General features: G+C 47.2%; 1 protein-coding gene across 4 annotated transcripts in view; it reads right to left on the minus strand.

Annotated features, from left to right (window-relative positions):
• Nucleotides 1–4,722: 4,722 nt before the first annotated feature.
• The window catches only part of FAM131A (family with sequence similarity 131 member A), an 80,577-nt gene continuing 65,371 nt past the window's right edge, over nt 4,723–19,928 (minus strand). For all 4 annotated transcript variants that reach the window (XM_039322572.1, XM_039322571.1, XM_039322575.1 and 1 more), the window contains 2 exons: nt 7,229–7,357; nt 4,723–5,900 (listed from right to left, as the gene is read on the minus strand). In XM_039322572.1, coding sequence (XP_039178506.1) covers nt 5,377–5,900; nt 7,229–7,357 — 653 coding nt within the window. In that variant the 3' untranslated portion in view covers nt 4,723–5,376. The remainder of the gene's footprint in view (nt 5,901–7,228; nt 7,358–19,928) is intronic.

A 19,928-nucleotide genomic window follows, 5' to 3' on the forward strand; every position in this document is an offset into this window, starting at 1 on the left:
ATTGGTCGGAGAGTGCTGGCTCCTGCTTGAGGCAATCTATGTTGTGATTAGTTGCTATAGGTGTGGAAGGGAGTTTCCCTTTTTTCCCCGCCTTTTTTTGTTTTGTGTGCCATGTATGTCCTGTGATTTACCTCATGATGCTCCTGTTTGCCTAACTATCTTGTTTGATGTAAAATATATTTATTTATATAAAACTACAAATCTGTGTCAGCGTCTGACTTCATTCAAACACCTGCTGCCTAATTCCCTGACTATGAAAAGCCCTCAGAATATAAGATCCAATGCCCATTGTTAAGATATTTAAATTTAGTAGCTGGAGCAGTGAAGGGTTGTGTAGTGAGCCAGAACACACAGTTGTGGTCAATTGGTTGGAGAGTGCTGGCTCCTGCGTGAGGCAATCTGCGTGAGGCAATCTGCACTGCGATTGGTTGCTGTGGGTGTGGAAGGGGAGTTTCCCTTTTTTTCCCACCTTTTTTCTTCTGTGTGCCATGTTTGCTCTGTGATTTACCTCACGATGCTCCTGTTTACACGACTATCTTATTGGCTGTAAATATAGATATAAAATATATTTATTTATATAAAACTACAAGTCTGTGTCAGCGTCTCTGACTTCATTTGAACACTGGCTGCGCAATGCCCTGAAATCTTCCCTCTCTTAGTTACCCCAATTCTCACAAAATGACCAGCAGAAAGACCAAATACCTTTCTTTTATTTATACCTAGTTTCCCATTTTTGAGCTACAGAGTTTGGCTGTATGCAGTCTCTACAAACCATGGGGAGTGGATCTCAGAGACAATCAATTGTGGCTTACGACTTGCAATGGAAAACGGGACAGGCGGGGGAAATAAGTAAATCGATGACTAGAGAATTGACATATGAACAGTGTTTAATGTTAATTACATGGAAAGGAAATCACAGGTAATCTTCATCCTGGCTCCGCCCACTCTTTTGGGGAATGCGACATTTGTAGGCCATTGAAAAGCCAAGTGTGGCTCTCCATTGCAGACAGGAATGTCCATGGATAATGGCCCCCAAAATCAAGACGATGGACCAAAAGTCAGGATGACAATCATCACAGTTGTCATCTTGACATTTTGGACCATAACCAGTGAACATCTCTGGTTGCAGAGTCTTGGTTGCACACAACGCAAGCACAATTAGTAGAAAGTGTCAAATCCACCAGCCTCAGCCAAACTGAATTACATTTTTTTAATTACATTAAAAAAAAGAATAAAAGGAGATACCAAACACTCATACTAGATACAGGTAGTACTCGACTTACAACCACAATGGAGCCCAAAATTTCTGTCCTTAAGTGAGACATCTATTAGTGAGTTTTTATCACTTTTCTTGCCACAGGTTTTATGTGAATCACTACAGTTGATAAGTTAGTAACATGGTTGTTAAGTGAACCTGGCTCCCCCCCCCATTGACTTTGCTTGTCAGAAGGTCACAAAAGGGCATCACATGACTCCGGGACACCGCAACGGTCATAAGTATGAGTCAGTCGCCAAGCGTTTGAATTTTGATCATACGATCATGGGGATGCTACAAAGGTCGTAAGTGTGAAAGAGTCATAAGTCACTTTTGTCAGTGCGGTTGCAACTTTGAACAGTCACTAAATGAACTGTTGTAAGTTGAGGACTACCTGTACTCCAAAAGAAATCCAGGAAGGCAGGGACGGGAAGAAACAAAGCTGTCGGAAGCAAGGCACAGGAAAGAATGAGCAAAACACAGCCCGATCAGGTAGAACCACCTTTTTAATGAATTTACAGATACAAAGAAAATGAAACAGACACTCGTACCAGGCCAGGCTATACATCAGGAACAAGTTGGGTGAGAAAATAGTGACACCACAGAAACAATACTGTGCATTTGGACTGGGACATAGGAATGCAAGGATCAGAGAGGTGAGGGGGAGGGAGTAAAGGAGAAGGGGATGCCCTCGGCTTCTTCAGGCATCAAGGGGGAGGCAAGACAGGAGTCCGTACAGAGATTTTGGGGGGGGGGTGTAGGGAGGGGTACGTGCGACTGTGCCACCGAATGGACTGGTGTTGCACAAACGATGCAGGAGAAGATGGGCTTAGCAAGGGAGGTTCTTGAACGAGACACGTTTTTGTTCCCTCCCCATCTCACCCTACTTCCTAGTGGCCTTCGGGTCTTCTGGTGAAGAGCCCCTACTCACCCGTGACCACCTGTCTAGGCCTTGCTGCACTTCAGGTGGAGGAGTCATGGTGAGACTAAACTCTCCTTTCATCCCTGAGCCAATCGAAAGCTCTCCAGCCTTACCAGGTGGTTGGGGGGAAAAAAACCCAACTTTTCCAATCACTATGACGTCTTGGAGTTGCTGGAATAACTGGGACACTAAGCCACCCCATGACTAGTTATTTAATTCCCATGAATAGTTGAGTGATCCAAGGCTTCCCCCAATAGCCTCCCTACACCCTGCTCTCTACAACCTCTCCCTCATTAGAAGAACATCAACTGTGGTGACAGACTAGTCCTTGATGGTCCTCCCACCAGTCACATTCCTTCTTCTCAGATCAAAAGAGCTATTTTAGGCAATCTGCTCTGAAGACATTTGAGAAGGGGCTGCCCCAAAGAAGAGGGAGTCAAAGCACCCGAGGCAGAACAAGAAGCAATGGATGGAAACCAATCCAGGAGAGGAGGACCAACCTAGAACTGAAGAGAACTTTCCTGACAGTGAGAACAATTAATCAGTGGGACAGCTTGCCTCCAGATGTTGTGAGTGATCCGTCACTGGAGTTTTTTAAAGAAGAGAGTGAACAACCACTTGTCTGAAATGGTATAGGGCAGGGGTAGGCAACCTTGGCTCTTTTATGACTCGTGGACTTCACATCCCAGAATTCCTGAGCCAGCTGTGCTGGCTCAGGCATTCTGGGAGTTGAAGTCCACGAGTCATAAAAGAGCCAAGGTTGCCTACCCCTGGTATAGGGTCTGGTATAGGGTCTCCTGCTTCAGCGGGGGGTTGAACTAGATGACCTCCAAGGTCCCTTCCAAATTCTGTTATTCAGCTCTGGATCTTACAAGATTCAGTAACCCCACCTGGTGGAAAATGTAATTTACAAAGAGTTGGGCAATGGCCAGAGTAAAACTAGGAAGAACTTCTCCCAATGTCTTTCTAAGACAGGCTTCCCAAACTTTTTCCTCCATTACACATCTCTTTTCAGAAAGTTCTTATTATTGTTGATCAGAACATCCTTAGTTAAAGGTCCCTGTTGTGACTGGGTAATAGATTTGTGTGTCACTACTCAAAGAAAAACCACATCTACCCAAGTATGAGCAATTTATCCAAGTTTGGGAAGCACTGGGTTAAGAGACATCGAGACAGCAACTACGGTCCAGCCAAGGGTGTCCTCAGGATGTGATCTCAAAAGTCCAGAAGGCAATAAGTTTGTGTTTATGTCCGTGTGGTCAGAAAAGTCAAGATGGCAGCTGCAATGACATAAACAAATCAGATCTTCAATAACATCAAGGTTGCCATCTTGACTTTTACAACCACATCCTGTTGACAACCTTGTTATTCAAATCTTTTTATCCAAGTCAGATGCCCGAATATTGGTGCTGATGGGACTTTTTCTGGGAAAATATACCCAGTAGCTCTCCAACTGATTTAATCATCCTTCTGCCCCAAAAAAACTTTGCTAAAACTGCTGTGTGGACAACCTTAGGATTTTATCTCTGTATTCTCAACCCTTTTACCAAATTACAATTCCCAGAAACCTTTCAAAGAAGCTGTGACAATTAGGTCAGGATAAAACTGATTTGGATCCTTAGGGGGCTGATCAGCTCTCCTTTACCTGATGCTCTCTAGAGCATGGGTGTCAAACTCTCCATATCACGTGACGTGTTGCGACGTATCACAACTCTTTTTGCATTGCTGGAGCTAGGGTGGATGCGGCCTCTGTATGATGCAACCGGCCCATGGGCCAGCAGTTTGACACCTCTGCTCTAGAGTTTAGAGTGGGGACCTAACACCCCCAAATTCCCAACCAGCAAGGTCAAAGTCCTTGTTATCTCAAGATTCATGGAGGTCCGATCCCAGCAAACCATGATGCAGATCTATACCGTCCCTGCAATGATGACTTAGCATTCATGACATCACTGTGACTGGTTGGTGATGTTGCACCATCCAAATCCACTTAATGTAGGGTTGGAGAAGAGGTGAGAGGCCAGAAGAGGCCGTATGGAAGAGCGACACTCATGCTTCTCAACTGCAATCACTTTAAAATGTGTGGATGTCAACTCCCAGAATGCCCCAGCCAGCCAAGACTGAGGCATTTTGGGAGTTGAGGTCCACACATCTTAAAGTGACTGAGGTTGAAAGCCACTGCCATAAGGCAAAGGGGAATAGGTAAAGATCATAGCATTCCCAACCTAGATGAGCCACGATGGGAGAGCAGAGCAGGGGAAAGGGTACCCTAAGGAAACCCATCCATGTAGGGGCACCAAATCCCGGAAAGACAGAACATGGAGACACACGTACAAAACTATAGAAAAGATCTGGAACAAGGTCATGTGGACTCAGCTCGTGCTCTTTGCTTCCTTTCCAAAGAGATGAGGGAGGGGGGAAATGGAGCAAATCGGCACACACTGGGGCATCTCCACCCCCCCCCCATTTTCCCTGCTTTCTTCCAATGGGTCCACAGTATAAAATCTGAGACAATAAAGCCAAGGATTGCCCTTTGGGCTGGGGTGGATTTTTTTTTTCTTGATTTTTTTTCTTTTTTTAAAAAAAGCATAACAAATCGCACATTCTTGTTGCATTTCACGTCCCGTTTCAGCTCTTTGCCACAAACCACAGGAGCCGGGTTGGGAAAGGGGGCATACAGGTAATCTCGAACGTCTGTCGAGTTTCGTAGTCTGAAGAAGAGAAATGATTTTGGCTTAAAAGAGCGTTAGCCATGCCACCTGGACAGCGCACGAGGGCCCCTCTGATTCCCGGGGCACCACGACTGGATTTCGCCCAGTGTTCCCCGAGCCTCCCCTGAGTTGTGGTGACTCCCACCAGCGTCGCCCTTCTTTGCTCGGCGTCCTCACCCTGCCCCGAAGACATTCCCATGCAAAGGAAACAAAACAGGCCATGAGAGAAAAAGAGAGAAAAATGCAGCAGGCAAAATCCACGAAGCCGCTAAGCAACTCCTGAGGCTTAAATGGTGGCGTCGTGGCGCTCAGGAAGGCCTGGGAGGGGGAGCTTTTGAACCCGCCACTCCTGCCCATGCTGCCTTCATTCATCCAGAGGGGGAGGAACCATCCCGCTGAGACAACTGATGGGCCGTGGAGCTGGGTGGACGAAAGGTGCCATGGAGCGGGGCAAAATGGCAGGTGAAGCATGCCACGGAACGGAGCGGGATTCACGGCTCTTTGGTGTCCTCCTCCGGGTCTTCGTCAACCTCGTCATCTTCGTTGTCGTCGAGCGACACCACGCCGGAGGAGGCCACATCGGAGACTTTTCTCCGGACCTGGCAGCTGTCCCCGTGGACTTTGTAGTCCTTGCACGGAAGGCCCTCCTCCTCCGTGGGCGAGAGGCAGGACTCGGTGAAGGACATGGAGTACATAGAGTCCTGGCACTCCAGGTGTGCCAGGCTCCGGAAGGCACATTCTCCGGGAGTCTGTGTGGGCTTGGACAGCAGCACGTCCTCCCCGCCGGACATGGAGCCCAGCAGTTTGGCGGCAAGTTCCGAAGGGGAGCCCAACTCCTTGAGAAGGAAGCTCTCATCAAGGCTGCAGAGACTGGAGCACAAGGTCTCTGGGGAGATGGTGGATTGAGAGGATTCGCTTTCCGGGTCGCAAGAACCCTGTCGGGAACTCAGGTGGCACAGGCGGCTGTGCAAGAAACCTTTCAAGAGGGTGCTGGTGGGGAGCTGGCCCACTGCATCTGCAACACAACAACCAAGAGGGAAGTGGTTAGCAATGCAGCATTTCAGTTTAGTGAAAAGAAGGACTAGGGGTGACATGATAGCAATGCTCCACTATCTAAGGCAGTGATGGTGAACCTTTTAGAGACCGAGGGCCCAAAAACGTCCCAGCCCCCTCCTGCCTCTGCCCCTGCCCCGCCCCCTGCCCCACCCCCATCTCGCCCACCTGCAGGGCCACCCACTGCCTCCACGGCCCGCCGCAGATTGCCCAGGCGGTCCAGCAGCACCATGGCGGCCACGCCCTCCGCCCGTGCCCTGCAGCAGCATCAGCACGCGATGGGGCACGAGTCTTCTCCCTGCTGCCCAGCTGCTATGTCCTTGGCTGCGCTGCTCCACGTGGGCCGCACCTGGGGGCGACTCTCCTCTGCTAGTGAGGAGGGGGCCACGGGGAGGCGGGGCTGTGATGACAGTGCACGAGCCCACAGAGAGGGCTCCGAGTGCTGCCTCTGGCACACGTGCCATAGGTTCACCACCACTGATCTAAGGCAGGGGTCTCAGTTTTTAAACCATGAGGTAAGTTGAAACCATGAGGTAAGTTAGCAACATCTTTTTTTTGCGTGTGGTAGGGAATTTTTGCATTGGCAGTGCACGAGCCCACAGAGAGGGCTCCGAGTGCTGCCTCTGGCACACGTGCCATAGGTTCACCACCACTGATCTAAGGCAGGGGTCTCAGTTTTTAAACCATGAGGTAAGTTGAAACCATGAGGTAAGTTAGCAACATCTTTTTTTTGCGTGTGGTAGGGAATTTTTGCATTGGCAACCCCCCCCCCCCATCCCTATCAGGAACACATCCACAACCCGAAAAGATTTAGGGGGCTCATCCAGGCACTTCCTCTGTCTCTTGCCCACATTTGATAGAGAGGACTAATTTGAATTCTCCTTAGACAGGGGTCTTCAAACTTGGCCCTTTTATGACTTGTGGACTTCAACTCCCAGAATTCCTCAGCCAGGCGTGGGAGTTGAAGTCCACAAGTCATAAAAGGGCCAAGTCTGAAGACCCCTGAGTTACACTAACATCGAAGGAATGGTGGAATAGAACCATTAAAGAAAGGACGCAAACGGAGGGACAGAATGAAATGCGAAGGACAAAAATTAAGATATTTTTTAAAATTACTTTAAATACTTAAATCGAACTGTTGTCCCACAGCAAGTCGGCCACGGAGAGTGGTCCTGCTGCAAGTTGGCCACAGCAAATGGGCCGTGGCGAATTGGCCGTGCCAAGTTGCTCCATTCTGGCAGCCTCCTGTTTACTTTCAATTTAACAGAGACATCAGGTCTCTTCACTTACCAGCTGCTTGGGCGGTTTCACCGGAAGTAGGAAAATCTTCATCGTAAGACTCATCGTTGGAGTCATCCCCCTCCACGGACGACCAGGCTCTGAGTTTGGCCTCGGCAATGGCAAACTGTTCGGCTACACCTAGGGAGAAAGGAGTGTTGTTATTTAGAGGAGATGAAACACAGGATGGTGGAAAGCACGGCTGAAAAGCCATCATGAAACTCAGAAATCCAAGCTTTGTACTTTACCAAATTGGAGTGACAAGCTGGGGAAAGATTAATCTAGTAGATTTTAGACCTCCAGCTGATTGATCAAAGTTGGAAAGCCGTCTGGGAGAAAATGTTCCATAATATCAATTCATAGAACACAGAACAGGAGTAGGCAACCTTGGCTCTTTTATGACTCGTGGACTTCAACTCCCAGAATTCCTGAGCCAGCCATGCTGAGGGGAAAGGGAGAGGTTTCCAAGCTGAGCCATGCTGGCTCAGGAATTCTGGGAGTTGAAGTCCACAAGTCATAAAAGAGCCAAGGTTGCCTATCTCTGGCCTAGGCCTAGGCCACTTCATGACTCGTGGACTTCAACTCCCAGAATTCCTGAGTCAGCATGGCTCAGCTTGGAAACCTCTCCCTTTCTCCTCAGCATGGCTGACTCGGGAATTCTGGGAGTTGGTCTACAAGTCATAAAAACGCCGGTTGCCTACCCCTGACATAGAATAATAGAGTTGGCAGGGACCTTGGAGGTCTTCTAGTCCAACCCACTGCTCAAACAGGGAACCCTATATACCACAGGTCGGCAACCTGCGGCTCCGGAGCCACATGCGGCTCTTTGAGCCTTCCCCTGTGGCTCCCAGCCTCCTCTGCCTTTGCAGAGAGAGACAGAAACAGAGAAAGGCAATTGCGCTTCCCTGCCCCCCCCCCGTGTGTGTGTGTGTGTGTGTGTGTGTGTGTGTGTGTGTGTGTGTGTGTAAAAGGGAGTGCACTCACAGTGTTCTCCGAGGAGCTGAAAAGCTTACTGGGCAGAGCTCCTCCCTTTGCTGCGTCTCTGCAGGAAGCAGGAAGGGCAGGAGAGAGCTAGCTAGCCCAGCTAGGCTGACTCAGGAATTCTGGGAGTTGAAGTCCATGAGTCATAAAAGAGACGAGGTTGTCTACCCCTGAGCTTGTTGGACAACAGCTTGAAGCTTGCCAGGTGAGCAGCAGATAGGAGAGGGGGGGAGAAAGAGAGAGAGGGAGGGAGGGAGAGAGAGAGAAAGAGAGAGAAAGAAAGAGAGCGGGGGAAAAGGAGTGGCAGACCAAGGGCAGATAGAGAGGGAGGGAGGGAGGGAGGGAGAGAGACAGAGAGAGAGACCCTTTTGACATCTAAAATGAAGATAACACTGCATATATCCTTTTTTTACGTGTGTGTGTGTGTGTGTACATATATACACACACATACACACAAACACACACAAACACACAAACACACAAAAACACACACCCACCTATAATAAAGGTAAAAAAGGATATATGCAGTGTTATCTTCATTTTAGATATCAAAAGGGTTTTGTGGCTCCCAGTGTTTTGTTTTTGGTGGGAAACGGGTCCAAGTGGCTCTTTAAATGTTTTGGGTTGCCTACCCCTGCTATATACCCATGGTGGCGAACCTATGGCACGTGTGCCACAGGTGACACTCAGAGCCCTCTCTGTGGGCACACATGCCGTCACCCCAGTCCTAGGCCTTCAGCTGGGTTTTATAAAACCATTTTGCTTTAGGCCTCCACCCCCATGTGCAAAAAAAAAAAAAGGTTCAATCAATCAATTTCAACTTCTCTCAGGAAAAAAAAGATCTCGCAAAGTTGGAATTGATTGATTGAACTTTTTAGTCCCATCCAGTCTGTTGTTACCACCGCAGCCACACCCACCCAATTGGCCACACCCATCCAATGGGCCATGCCCACCCAGCACCCATCCAATGGGCCATGCCCACCCACCACCCAGCATAAGTAGGTTTTGGGTTGCAGTTTGGGCATTCGGTCTCTAAAAGGTTCACCATCACTGCTATATACCATTTCAGACAAATTGTTTTCCAGTCTCTTTTTGAAAGCCCCCCCCCCCAGCTTCTAAAGGCAAGCCATTCCATTGGTTGATTGCTCTCACCATTAGGAAATTTCCCCTTAGTTCTAAGTTGCTTCTCTCCTTGGTTAGTTTCCACCCATTTTTTTCTTGTCTTGCCTTTCGGTGCTTTGGAAAACAGTTTGATTCCCCTCGTCTTTGTAGGAACCCCTCAAATATTGAAACACTGCTATCATGTCACCCCCCCTATTCCTTCATTAGACTACATACCCAATTTCTGTAACCATTCTTCATGTGTTTTAATTTCCAGCCCCCTGATCATTTGTGTTGCTCTTCTCTGCACTCTTTCCAGAGTCTCAACATCTTTTTTTATATTGCGGGGACCAGTACTGGATGCAGTATTCCAAGTGTGGCCGTACTAAGGCTTTGTGAAGTGATACTAATACTTCATGTGAGGTAGTCCTTTATTTATGTAAGTAAAGAGCAAGCTGATCTGGAAGGTGGGGTTAAACATGTCATTAGTGTAGAGTCATTGCGTTGCCCCAAGAGACCTAATTCCAGCCCTCCCCCGCATTTATTCCGTTAACCCTTATCTAGCAGCCATTCAGATTTGACCATTAACCATTGACTAAATTCTTGCATTAGAGGTAGCAGTAATAAACTCTTCTGTACCTTGAACTCAACTAAGGTTTCTGGTTATTTGCACCTGGCATTAATCTAGAAGAGAAGAGTTTATTGTTCCTATCTCTCATAGAAGGATCTAGTCCACAGGTCGGCAACCTGCGGCTCCGGAGCCACATGCGGCTCTTTGAGCCTTCCCCTGTGGCTCCCAGCCTCCTCTGCCTTTGCAGAGAGAGACAGAAACAGAGAAAGGCAATTGCGCTTCCCTGCCCCCCCCCCCGTGTGTGTGTGTGTGTGTGTGTGTGTGTGTGTGTGTGTGTGTGTGTGTGTGTAAAAGGGAGTGCACTCACAGTGTTCTCCGAGGAGCTGAAAAGCTTACTGGGCAGAGCTCCTCCCTTTGCTGCGTCTCTGCAGGAAGCAGGAAGGGCAGGAGAGAGCTAGCTAGCCCAGCTAGGCTGACTCAGGAATTCTGGGAGTTGAAGTCCATGAGTCATAAAAGAGACGAGGTTGTCTACCCCTGAGCTTGTTGGACAACAGCTTGAAGCTTGCCAGGTGAGCAGCAGATAGGAGAGGGGGGGAGAAAGAGAGAGAGGGAGGGAGGGAGAGAGAGAGAAAGAGAGAGAAAGAAAGAGAGCGGGGGAAAAGGAGTGGCAGACCAAGGGCAGATAGAGAGGGAGGGAGGGAGGGAGGGAGAGAGACAGAGAGAGAGACCCTTTTGACATCTAAAATGAAGATAACACTGCATATATCCTTTTTTTACGTGTGTGTGTGTGTGTGTGTACATATATACACACACATACACACAAACACACACAAACACACAAACACACAAAAACACACACACACCTATAATAAAGGTAAAAAAGGATATATGCAGTGTTATCTTCATTTTAGATATCAAAAGGGTTTTGTGGCTCCCAGTGTTTTGTTTTTGGTGGGAAACGGGTCCAAGTGGCTCTTTAAATGTTTTGGGTTGCCTACCCCTGATCTAGTCGGTCACACTGACTATTCAAGGTTGGCAAAAGAGAATATTATTGGAAGAAGAGAAAATCAAGCAAAGCTACTATAGGGATTACAGAACTGTTGTTGTTAGTTGCGAAGTCGTGTCCGACCCATCGCGACCCCATGGACAACGTTCCTCCAGGCCTTCCTGTCCTCTACCATCTTCTGGAGCCCAATGAAGCTCACGCCTACTGCTTCAGTGACTCCCTCCAGCCGCCTCATTCTCTGTCGTCCCCTTCTTCTATTGCCCTTCATCTTTCCCAGCATTAGGCTCTTCTCCAGTGAGTCCTTCCTTCTCATTAGGTGGCCAGAATTATAGAAACTAATTGTTATTGACTGTTTTTTTTTAAAATATAAACCCAGACAACACGCTGTTTACCAAATATTAAGGTGATTATGTTAAAAAATCAATAAAATATTTTTTTTTAAAAAAAGGATCTAGTCAGCCACAGAGGGCTGGACTTAAATCTCTTGGGGCAACACAATGACTACAGGCCCGCCTTCCAGCTCAGCTTGCTCTTCTCCTAGACTTCTGATCATTCGTTTAGCAACTGTTTGGCGTTACAAGAGTGCTGAGGGGTCCTTGCAGTTACGACTGCCACAGTGTCCCTGCGGTTGTGTGATGACGATTTGCGACAGGGCCGTGTCATTTACAAAAGCTGCAGTGTCGTGGGATCACCATTTGGGACCTTCCCAGCTGGATTCCGACAAGCAAAGTCAACGGGGAAGCGGGCAGGGAAGACTGCAAGTCCTGGGATGTTTCACTTAACAACCGCTGCAAAAACAGTTGTGCAATTGGCTGTGGTTATGGGATGACTCACTTCATGCCTGCACCACTTAATGATATCTGTTGTGTTTGTAAGTTGAGGACTACCTGTAGAACCATCAATGCATTGCTGCTCAGATTGGCCCCTGTTTGCAAGTGGAGGGAATTCTTTGTTCCATAAAGCAGGCATGAGATCAATAAGCTGATCAAACTAAGACATTTGCAGTCATTTGTTTATGGATGCAAAGTACAAGATAATCAGAAGGACACGCTTATTCCAGGATTTTGGGAAATTGGGCTGCAGGAAAAAGCCAATTTGTATGCGAAAGCTCTCCTAAGGAATAGGAACACTGGAGGAAACATAATTATTATAATTCTATCATTATAATTCTATAATTATAATAATAAAGGCTAATAAAGTGGCTTTTTTTTTCCTTAGCAGGGCTTATGTGCCTTTAACTGGAAGCTTCCTACCTGGTGCCTTTCAACTGTATTGGTAATATAATTTGAATTCCAGCCAATGGCCAAGCTGTCCATGAATTCTGATTGTCAAAATGGGTTATCTTTATTACATTAAAAAAAAATCTTTCTTAATTTTATTATCTACTTTGAGTGCTTCTTAGAACATAAATTTAATCGCCATAGATCAACTGTGGCGACATACAAGAATGACTAAATAAATTGAACTGGAATTGCTTTTGAGAGCAGCAGTCTAAGCTGCTGTCCCCAAAACAGGCCCGCAGTGCTAGGTGTGCGTTTTGTTTTGGTCACGTTGATTAGAAAAATAGATTCCTCTGTTTTTCTCAAGCTCTTTTTCTAAGCATCCCCGTTTCCCTTCCCAGACTGGATTTCCATCGCCCCTTAATTAAATCTTCACATCCCAACTTCACTTAGGTTATCTCTCCTTCTGAATAATATTGTGGGCCATTTGAAAGCCCTCCTTTTCAGGCTTTCTTTTATCTTTTTATTTTTTTTAATGGTTGGTTACCAAAACCAAGAATGAATTGCAGGATCCAATCTGGGTCAGTCACCAGAACCAGCGGTTTGGTCTTCAGAGCTTTTGGCCCTGGGCTGGAGCTGGTCCTCAGGGAACTTCTTGCTCATCAGAAGGTGTGCTGTGTGCTGACCACCAGATTACAAGAACATAAGTGAGCGGTCAGACGAGGAGACCCAAACTCACTGGTAGCCTCAAATTGCAATGAACAAGGACGTACATTCAATTTTGCACCTACTCAGATTGTTGGCCAAGCAGACACAAAAACAGCCAGGGAAATGGGCCACATAACGGTCAACAGGAGTGCTGATTTACCACCAGCTTATCAGATGCTTAGGAAACTGAGGATTTGGCAGCACAAGGAAACAACAGCCAATAACTGGCCATCAACACCCCAATCAACCATAAAGCTACACACAACCAGGCACCACATAAATACTACGCATAGAATAGCTCAAAGCACGAATTCTGGTAGAGATAAGTTCCCTGAGGATGGCTTCAGCATGAGTCTGAAAGCTTCAAAGACTAAAAGTTTGGTCCTGGTGACTGACCCAGATTGGATCCTATGATGTTACCCTGGGACATGTATATTTGCTTTCATTCGCAAATGAATTGTTTAAGCCATGGTTCTGTTAACGTGTGATAGGTATTGGATCAACCTTCTCAATTCCCCAAAGTATTTTTTCATGGTACAGAATAGAGGTGGGATCACCTGGTGTCCTCCTTTCCATCTACTATGTCCATGTACCACTAGGAGCATAAAAGAGTTAAACCTAAAATAACTCAAGGCCAGTCCCTTTGGAAATGTCAATGCTAATTAGCTGTGGTATTGTTTCTGGAGAGGTCTATGGTTCTTGACATATATAAATATATAGAAAATATAAGTAAGTAAGTAAGTAAGGAAGGAAGGAAGGAAGGAAGGGAGGGAGGGAGGGAGGGAGGATAGGAGGAAATAAGGAAGGAAAGAAGAAGGAAATAGGGATGAAGGAAGATGGAAAAGAGGAAAGAGGGAGGGAGAGAGGGAGGGAGGGAGGAAGGGAGGGAGGGAGGAAGGGAGGGAGGGAGGACAGGAGGAAGGGGTGGCTGGGAGATTAGGTGTTAAAAAAGATGACCTTCCAAATAGCCTTCTTGATTAATCTTTAATTAATGATTCTTCCACTTTAAGATTGAAATACAGGCAGTCCTCGACTTATGACAGAGCCCCAAAATTTCCGTTGCTCAGCGAGACATTCGTTCAGTGAGTTTTGCCCCGTTTTATGACCTTTCTTGCCCACAGTTGTTAAGTGAATCACTACAGTTGTTAAGCTAGCCATACAGTTGTTAAGTGAATCTGGTTTTCCCCATTGGCTTTGTTTGTTGGAAGGTCCCAAAAGGTGACCACGTGACTCTGGGACCCTGCCACTGTCATAAATGTGAGTCAGTTGCCAAACGTCTGAATATTTTGATCACGTGACCCTAAGGATGCCGAACGGTTGTGTGAAAAACGGTCCTGGGTCACTCTTTTGTCAGTGCCGTCGTAACGTTGAGCAGTCACGAAATGAACTGTTGTAAGTTGAGGACTGTCTGTATCGGGGAAGAAGGAGCAAGTCTTCCTTTGGGGCAAATAACGCAGCCTTGTGGAGTCCAAGATAAAAGTTTTTTTTCCAGCTCAGAGAAAGAAAAGGAAAAAAAAAAGATTTTCATTTCTCCTCTCTTCCACCTGCTTTGCTGGGAAATTTATCCAAGGAACCTGCTTTGTATTGATTTATTAACACAATTTGCAAAGGGCCTCATCTCACAATACGGGGGGGGCACAGCATCCCCACAGTCACGTGACCAACATTTGGTTGTTTGGCAACCAGCATGCATTCGCAAGGGCTGCCATGTCCTGGGGTTGCCGTTGGTGAACTTTCCCGGCCGGCTTCCGACAAGCCGGCTTTGCTGAACGACTGTGTGATTCCCTTAACAACTGCAGTGATTCGGTTAGCAACCGTGGCAGAAAAAGGATGTAAAAGCTTAACAACCACTTTGCTTATCAGATCCTGCTCCCCATTGTGGTCATAAGTTGAGGACTAGCGACAGTGGTTAAGGCAACGGGCTAAAAACTGGGAGACTGAGCTGCAGTGAGTTCTAGTCCCACCTTAGGCAAGAAGCCAGCTGGATGACCTCAGGCCAGCCCCTCTCTCTCCGTTCAAGAAAGAGGAAGAGCAGGGTGACTTTGGGCCAATCACCAGGAGACTGTGAGTTCTAGTCCTGCCTTAGACATGAAAGCCAGCTGAGTGACTTTGGGCCAATCACCAGGAGATAGTGAGTTCTAGTCCCGCCTTAGGCATGAAAGCCAGCTGAGTGACTTTGGGCCAATCACCAGGAGACTGTGAGTTCTAGTCCCGCCTTAGGCGTGAAAGCCAGCTGAGTGACTTTGGGCCAATCACCAGGAGACTGTGAGTTCTAGTCCCGCCTTAGGCTTGAAAGCCAGCTGAGTGACTTTGGGCCAATCACCAGGAGACTGTGAGTTCTAGTCCCGCCTTAGGCGTGAAAGCCAGCTGAGTGACTTTGGGCCAATCACCAGGAGACTGTGAGTTCTAGTCCCGCCTTAGGCGTGAAAGCCAGCTGAGTGACTTTGGGCCAATCACCAGGAGACTGTGAGTTCTAGTCCCACCTTAAGCATCAACTACTTGGTGAGGAAAGACAAGAGATAGGAAGGAAGGAAGGGAGGGAGGGAGGAAGGATGGAAGGAAGGAGGAAGGATGGAAGGAAGCTATCAATCCCTCCCTCTCAACCCAACTCAGCTCCTAGGATTGTTATTATGAGGAAAATATAAGGAGGAAGGTGTGTTGGATCTAATTCACCACCTTAAGTTAGTTGTAAAAATAACAAAAACACAGGAGAAATAAAACCAGCCAACCAGGTGAAGGATAAGGGCCTGAGAAAACACATTTGCTCTCCCACGGCCTCTCCCACAAAGGCAAAAACAGTGAGCAGGCGTTTTGCTGCACACAAGGCAAAACCTGTCCTCCCAAGGCAGGTTTTATCTTCTCCAAGCAAGGGGCCTCCATCCCAGCCAGTACGATACAGCTAGAACTTGAGGAATGTTAAGTATTATTTTCTGGGCAGGCAACAGACCAGGGAAGAGCTAGGGAGCATTCCCCCCCCCCCCATTTGTGGCCTCCAGAGCATCTTTGGAGTGAGTCAAGTGTGGGAAGAATCCAGGAAAAGAAATATTTCAGGGAATATTAAAAAAGCAGAATATATTTCCCCAAAGGAATAATGGAGAAGATCTTTAAAAAAACAAAAGGACAGAAACCAGCTCCAGCCTCTCTCCCCCAAACAGAAAACTTAGCAGAGACCAGCTATCAGAAATCCAAATTCAATAATCCTTTCAGAAAGATTTGGGCTTTCCCGCTAGAAACTGAAGAAATTAGGAAGACAAAGACCGCTAAAATGTACGTACCCCCCACCCAAATTCTAAGGACAGGAGACATAATACCAAATACCAAAAGGGCACACGCAGACTCAAGTCAAAGTACATGACACAGGACATACAACGCCTCAAACAGGAACAGGAACTCCAAACACAAAAGCCCAAGAATGTATAAAAACCCACCACTCCCAGCTACATGTGGTCAGCTTTCCCGGAACCACTTTTCTGTCTGGCTCTTCTCTTCAATAAACTTCAACCTTCTTTCTAAAGCAGTCTCCATTTTGTTTATTCCCGGCTTGGACGGGACCCCGATGAAGATTTTTCTTTCTACATGAGTCAAATATTGGAGGCATTGGGGGGACGGGAGAAAGGCAGTTTGTGGAAAGGTAAAAACAGAGGCCTTAAATCTTGCCGGGGTTCAAGGCACCTATAGGTAGTCCTCCACTTACAACCGTAATGGAGTCCGCTCATCGAGTTTGCAAGTCCTGACAGTTGTTAAGCAGGTCACCCAAGTGACAGACCGAATTTTAGAAGCTTTTTCGCGGTGGCGGTTAAGTCGCAGCTGTTGCAGTTGATAAGCGAACGCCATGGTTGTTAAGCGAACCCGTTGTTGGTCATGGGTCGGTTTTGTTGGAAAGCGGAAGTGAACGCCGGTTTTCAGCAAAAACCTCATAAAATGAGGTCATGTGAGCATAGGGTGCCACAAACAGGCATAAAGGTGAGCTGGTTCCCAAGTGCCCAAAATGTGATCCGGTGACCACGGGGGTAGGGGGGTGGGGGAGCGGTTAGAACATCTGCACTGGGTAGTGAATTTGGAGGTCCATTGTAACTAGGATTGGCCAGTAAACAACTCTCATAAGTCGAGGATTACTCATATTGCACAATTTAATTCCAAACACAGATAGTAGCAGAACAGAGTTGGAAGGGGCCTTGGAGGTCTTCTAGTCCAACCCACTGCTCAGGCAGGAGACCCTATACCAGGGGTAGGCAACCTTGGCTCTTTTATGACTCGTGGACTTCAACTTTCAGAATTCCTGAGCCAGCATGGGGAAACTATGGCCCCTTCATGACTCGTGGACTTCAACTCCCAGAATTCCTCAGCCAGCATGGCTCAGCTTGGAAACCTCTCCCTTTCCCCTCAGCGTGGCTGGCTCAGGAATTCTTGGAGTTGAAGTCCACGAGTCATAAAAGAGCCAAGATTGCCTATCCCTGCCCTACACCATTCCAGACATGTGGCTGTCCAATCTCTTCTTACAAAACCCCAGTGTAAGTCCTTGACTTACGACAACTGAGCCCCAAACTTCCATTGCTAAGTAAGACAGTTGTTAAATGACTTGTGCTCCATTTTATGACCTTTCTTGCCACAATTGTTAAGTGAATCATTGCAGTTATGAATCTAACTTCCCCATGGACTTTGCTGGTCAGAAAGTTGCAAAAGGGGGTCCCATGATCCCAAATGGCTGCAACCGCCGTAAATATGAGCCAATTGCCAACGGCCGAATTTTGATCATGTGACCCTGGGGGAATGCTGCAGGGCCGTTGTAACTTTGAACAGTCACTAAACGAATGATTGTAAGTCAAGGACTACTTGTAATAGCAACGGATGGAAACTAATCAAGGAGAGAAACAACCTAGAACTAAGGAGAAACTTCCTGACAGTGAGAACAATTAATCAGTGGAACAACCTGCCTCCAGAAGCGGTGAATGCTCCAACACTGGAAGTTTTTAAGAAGAGACTGGACAGCCATTTGTCCAAAATGGCATAAGCTTTCCTGCCTGAGCAGCCGGTTGAACTTGATGACCTCCAAGGTCCCTTCCAATATCATCATCATCATCATCATCATCATCATCATCATCATCATCATCATCTTATTATGTGAGTTTGACAGAGAGAGAGAGCTAAGTCCATCTTTTAACCCTCCCAATTGTGTCCCTAAGAATAACAAAATGGTAGGGAAACAATTGTCCCTTCCTCTCTGATGAGAAGCAACCTAGAACTAAGGAGAAACTTCCTGACAGTGAGAACAATTAATCAGTGGAACAGCCTGCCTCCAGAAGCAATAAATGCTCCAACACTGGAAGTTTTTAAGAAGAGACTGGACAGCCACTTGTCCGAAATGGTGTAGGGTTTCCTGCCCGAGCAGGGGGTTGGACTAGATGACCTCCAAAGTCCCTTCCAACTTTACTAATATGAACAATATGATGTTGTTATAGAATAACCATATTGGAAGGGACCTTGGAGGTCATCTAGTCCAACCCCCTGCTCAGGCAGGAAACCCTATACCATTTCAGATAAACGGCTATCCAATCTCTTCTTAAAAACTTCCAGTGTTGGAACATTCACCGCTTCTGGAGGCAGGTTGTTCCACCGGTTAATTGTTCTAACGGTCAGGAAATTTCTGCTTAGTTCTAGGTTGCTTCTCTCCTTAATCAGTTTCCATTTGTTATTTCTCCTCTTGCTTTTGGGTGCTTTGGAAAACAACTTGGCCCCTTGTCTTTGTAGGAGCCCCATAGATATTGGAAGACTGCTGTCATGTTCCCTTAGTCCTCCTTTTCACTAGACTAGACATACCCAATTCCTGCAACTGTTCTTCATATGTTTCAGCCGTCAGCCTCCATCTTGACCATTGCTGAGATGACACCACCCCCTTCAGCCTTCGACAGCTTTCTTTCAGAGTTTCCTGGTGGCTGAAAATTTGCCTGACACCCATTTCCTTTGCCTCTGGCTCTCTTTTACTCTCCCTCTCCATGAGTGAATTGCTCCTCTCCCCCCAGGCAGTTAAATGAAGGATAACCAAGTTGAAAAACTAGCCTCCGTTAATTAAGGGAGTAACGGGGGGGGGGGGGGGGGGGGGGAAATCCGGCTCGGTGCATCAATCTTCATTTGCTACTTGACAGGCTGGGAAGGAGAAAGGTGGAGCAGAAGAGAGAGACGGAGGTGCCCGGAAAGCACAAAATAAAAATAAAATACAACAAATGTCTGTATTTGGCAAGGTCTGAGCCCTTCCTTGGCTCTTTCCCCCCCCCCCAACTCTTGATAGAGCAGCTGACTCAGAACAGCTTGAATATAGATAAATTTGTGCTGTCCTGGCTTGTGATTGGATAGTCTGTCTGCAATATCAACATGACCTGAGTTTGTCAGGAAGGACTTTAGTTTGAGGTGACTTGGGGAAAACAAGGGTATGCAAGTGGAAATATTTCACCAGGAGCTGGGCCTAAGCCTTGGTGCATGAAGCTGGTTGAAATTTTGCAACAGCCAATGGTGTTTCTCTGATTCTTTACAGGGGTCTAGATCAGGGCTTTTCAACCAGTGGTACGGGTACCACCTGTGGTACATTGACACCTGGCAGGTGGTACGGGACCATCCTAGAAAAGTGGTAGCGGAGGAGGGGCATGAGCTGAACCGGTGGCAGCACCGCACAAGCCTGAGCAAGAGATGACTGGAGCTGCAGGGCTGTCAGGGCTCAGCGGAAGCGCCAGGATTAGTGTTGCTTTCCAGCTGATTGGTGCTTCTTCTGGGCTGTCGGCTCAGTGGAAATACCAGGATCAGCGCCAGGCTCCAGCTGGAGCTCGGTGCTGATCCTGGTGCTTCTGCTGAGCCCTGAAGAAGCACCAATCAGCTGGAAAACAGCACTGATCCTGGTGCTTCTGCTGAGCCCAGAAAAAGCGCCGATCAGCTGGAATGTTGCAGCATCTCCAGGGTCTTGTGATTTACATTCAGATGCTTGGCAACTGATTCATATTTATGACGGTCACAGTGTCCCAGGGTCATGTGAAGTGACCAAAACCTGCTGCAACCACCCAGCAGATGGGGGAATAAAAACCAAACACCTGCTAATCCTCAACAGAAATGCTCACAACAATGGAAACCTCGGACAGG

Source organism: Crotalus tigris, unplaced genomic scaffold (assembly GCF_016545835.1).
Source record: "Crotalus tigris isolate CLP2741 ecotype Arizona unplaced genomic scaffold, ASM1654583v1 scf7180000024116.2146003, whole genome shotgun sequence".
NCBI classification, from domain to species: Eukaryota; Metazoa; Chordata; class Lepidosauria; order Squamata; family Viperidae; genus Crotalus; species Crotalus tigris.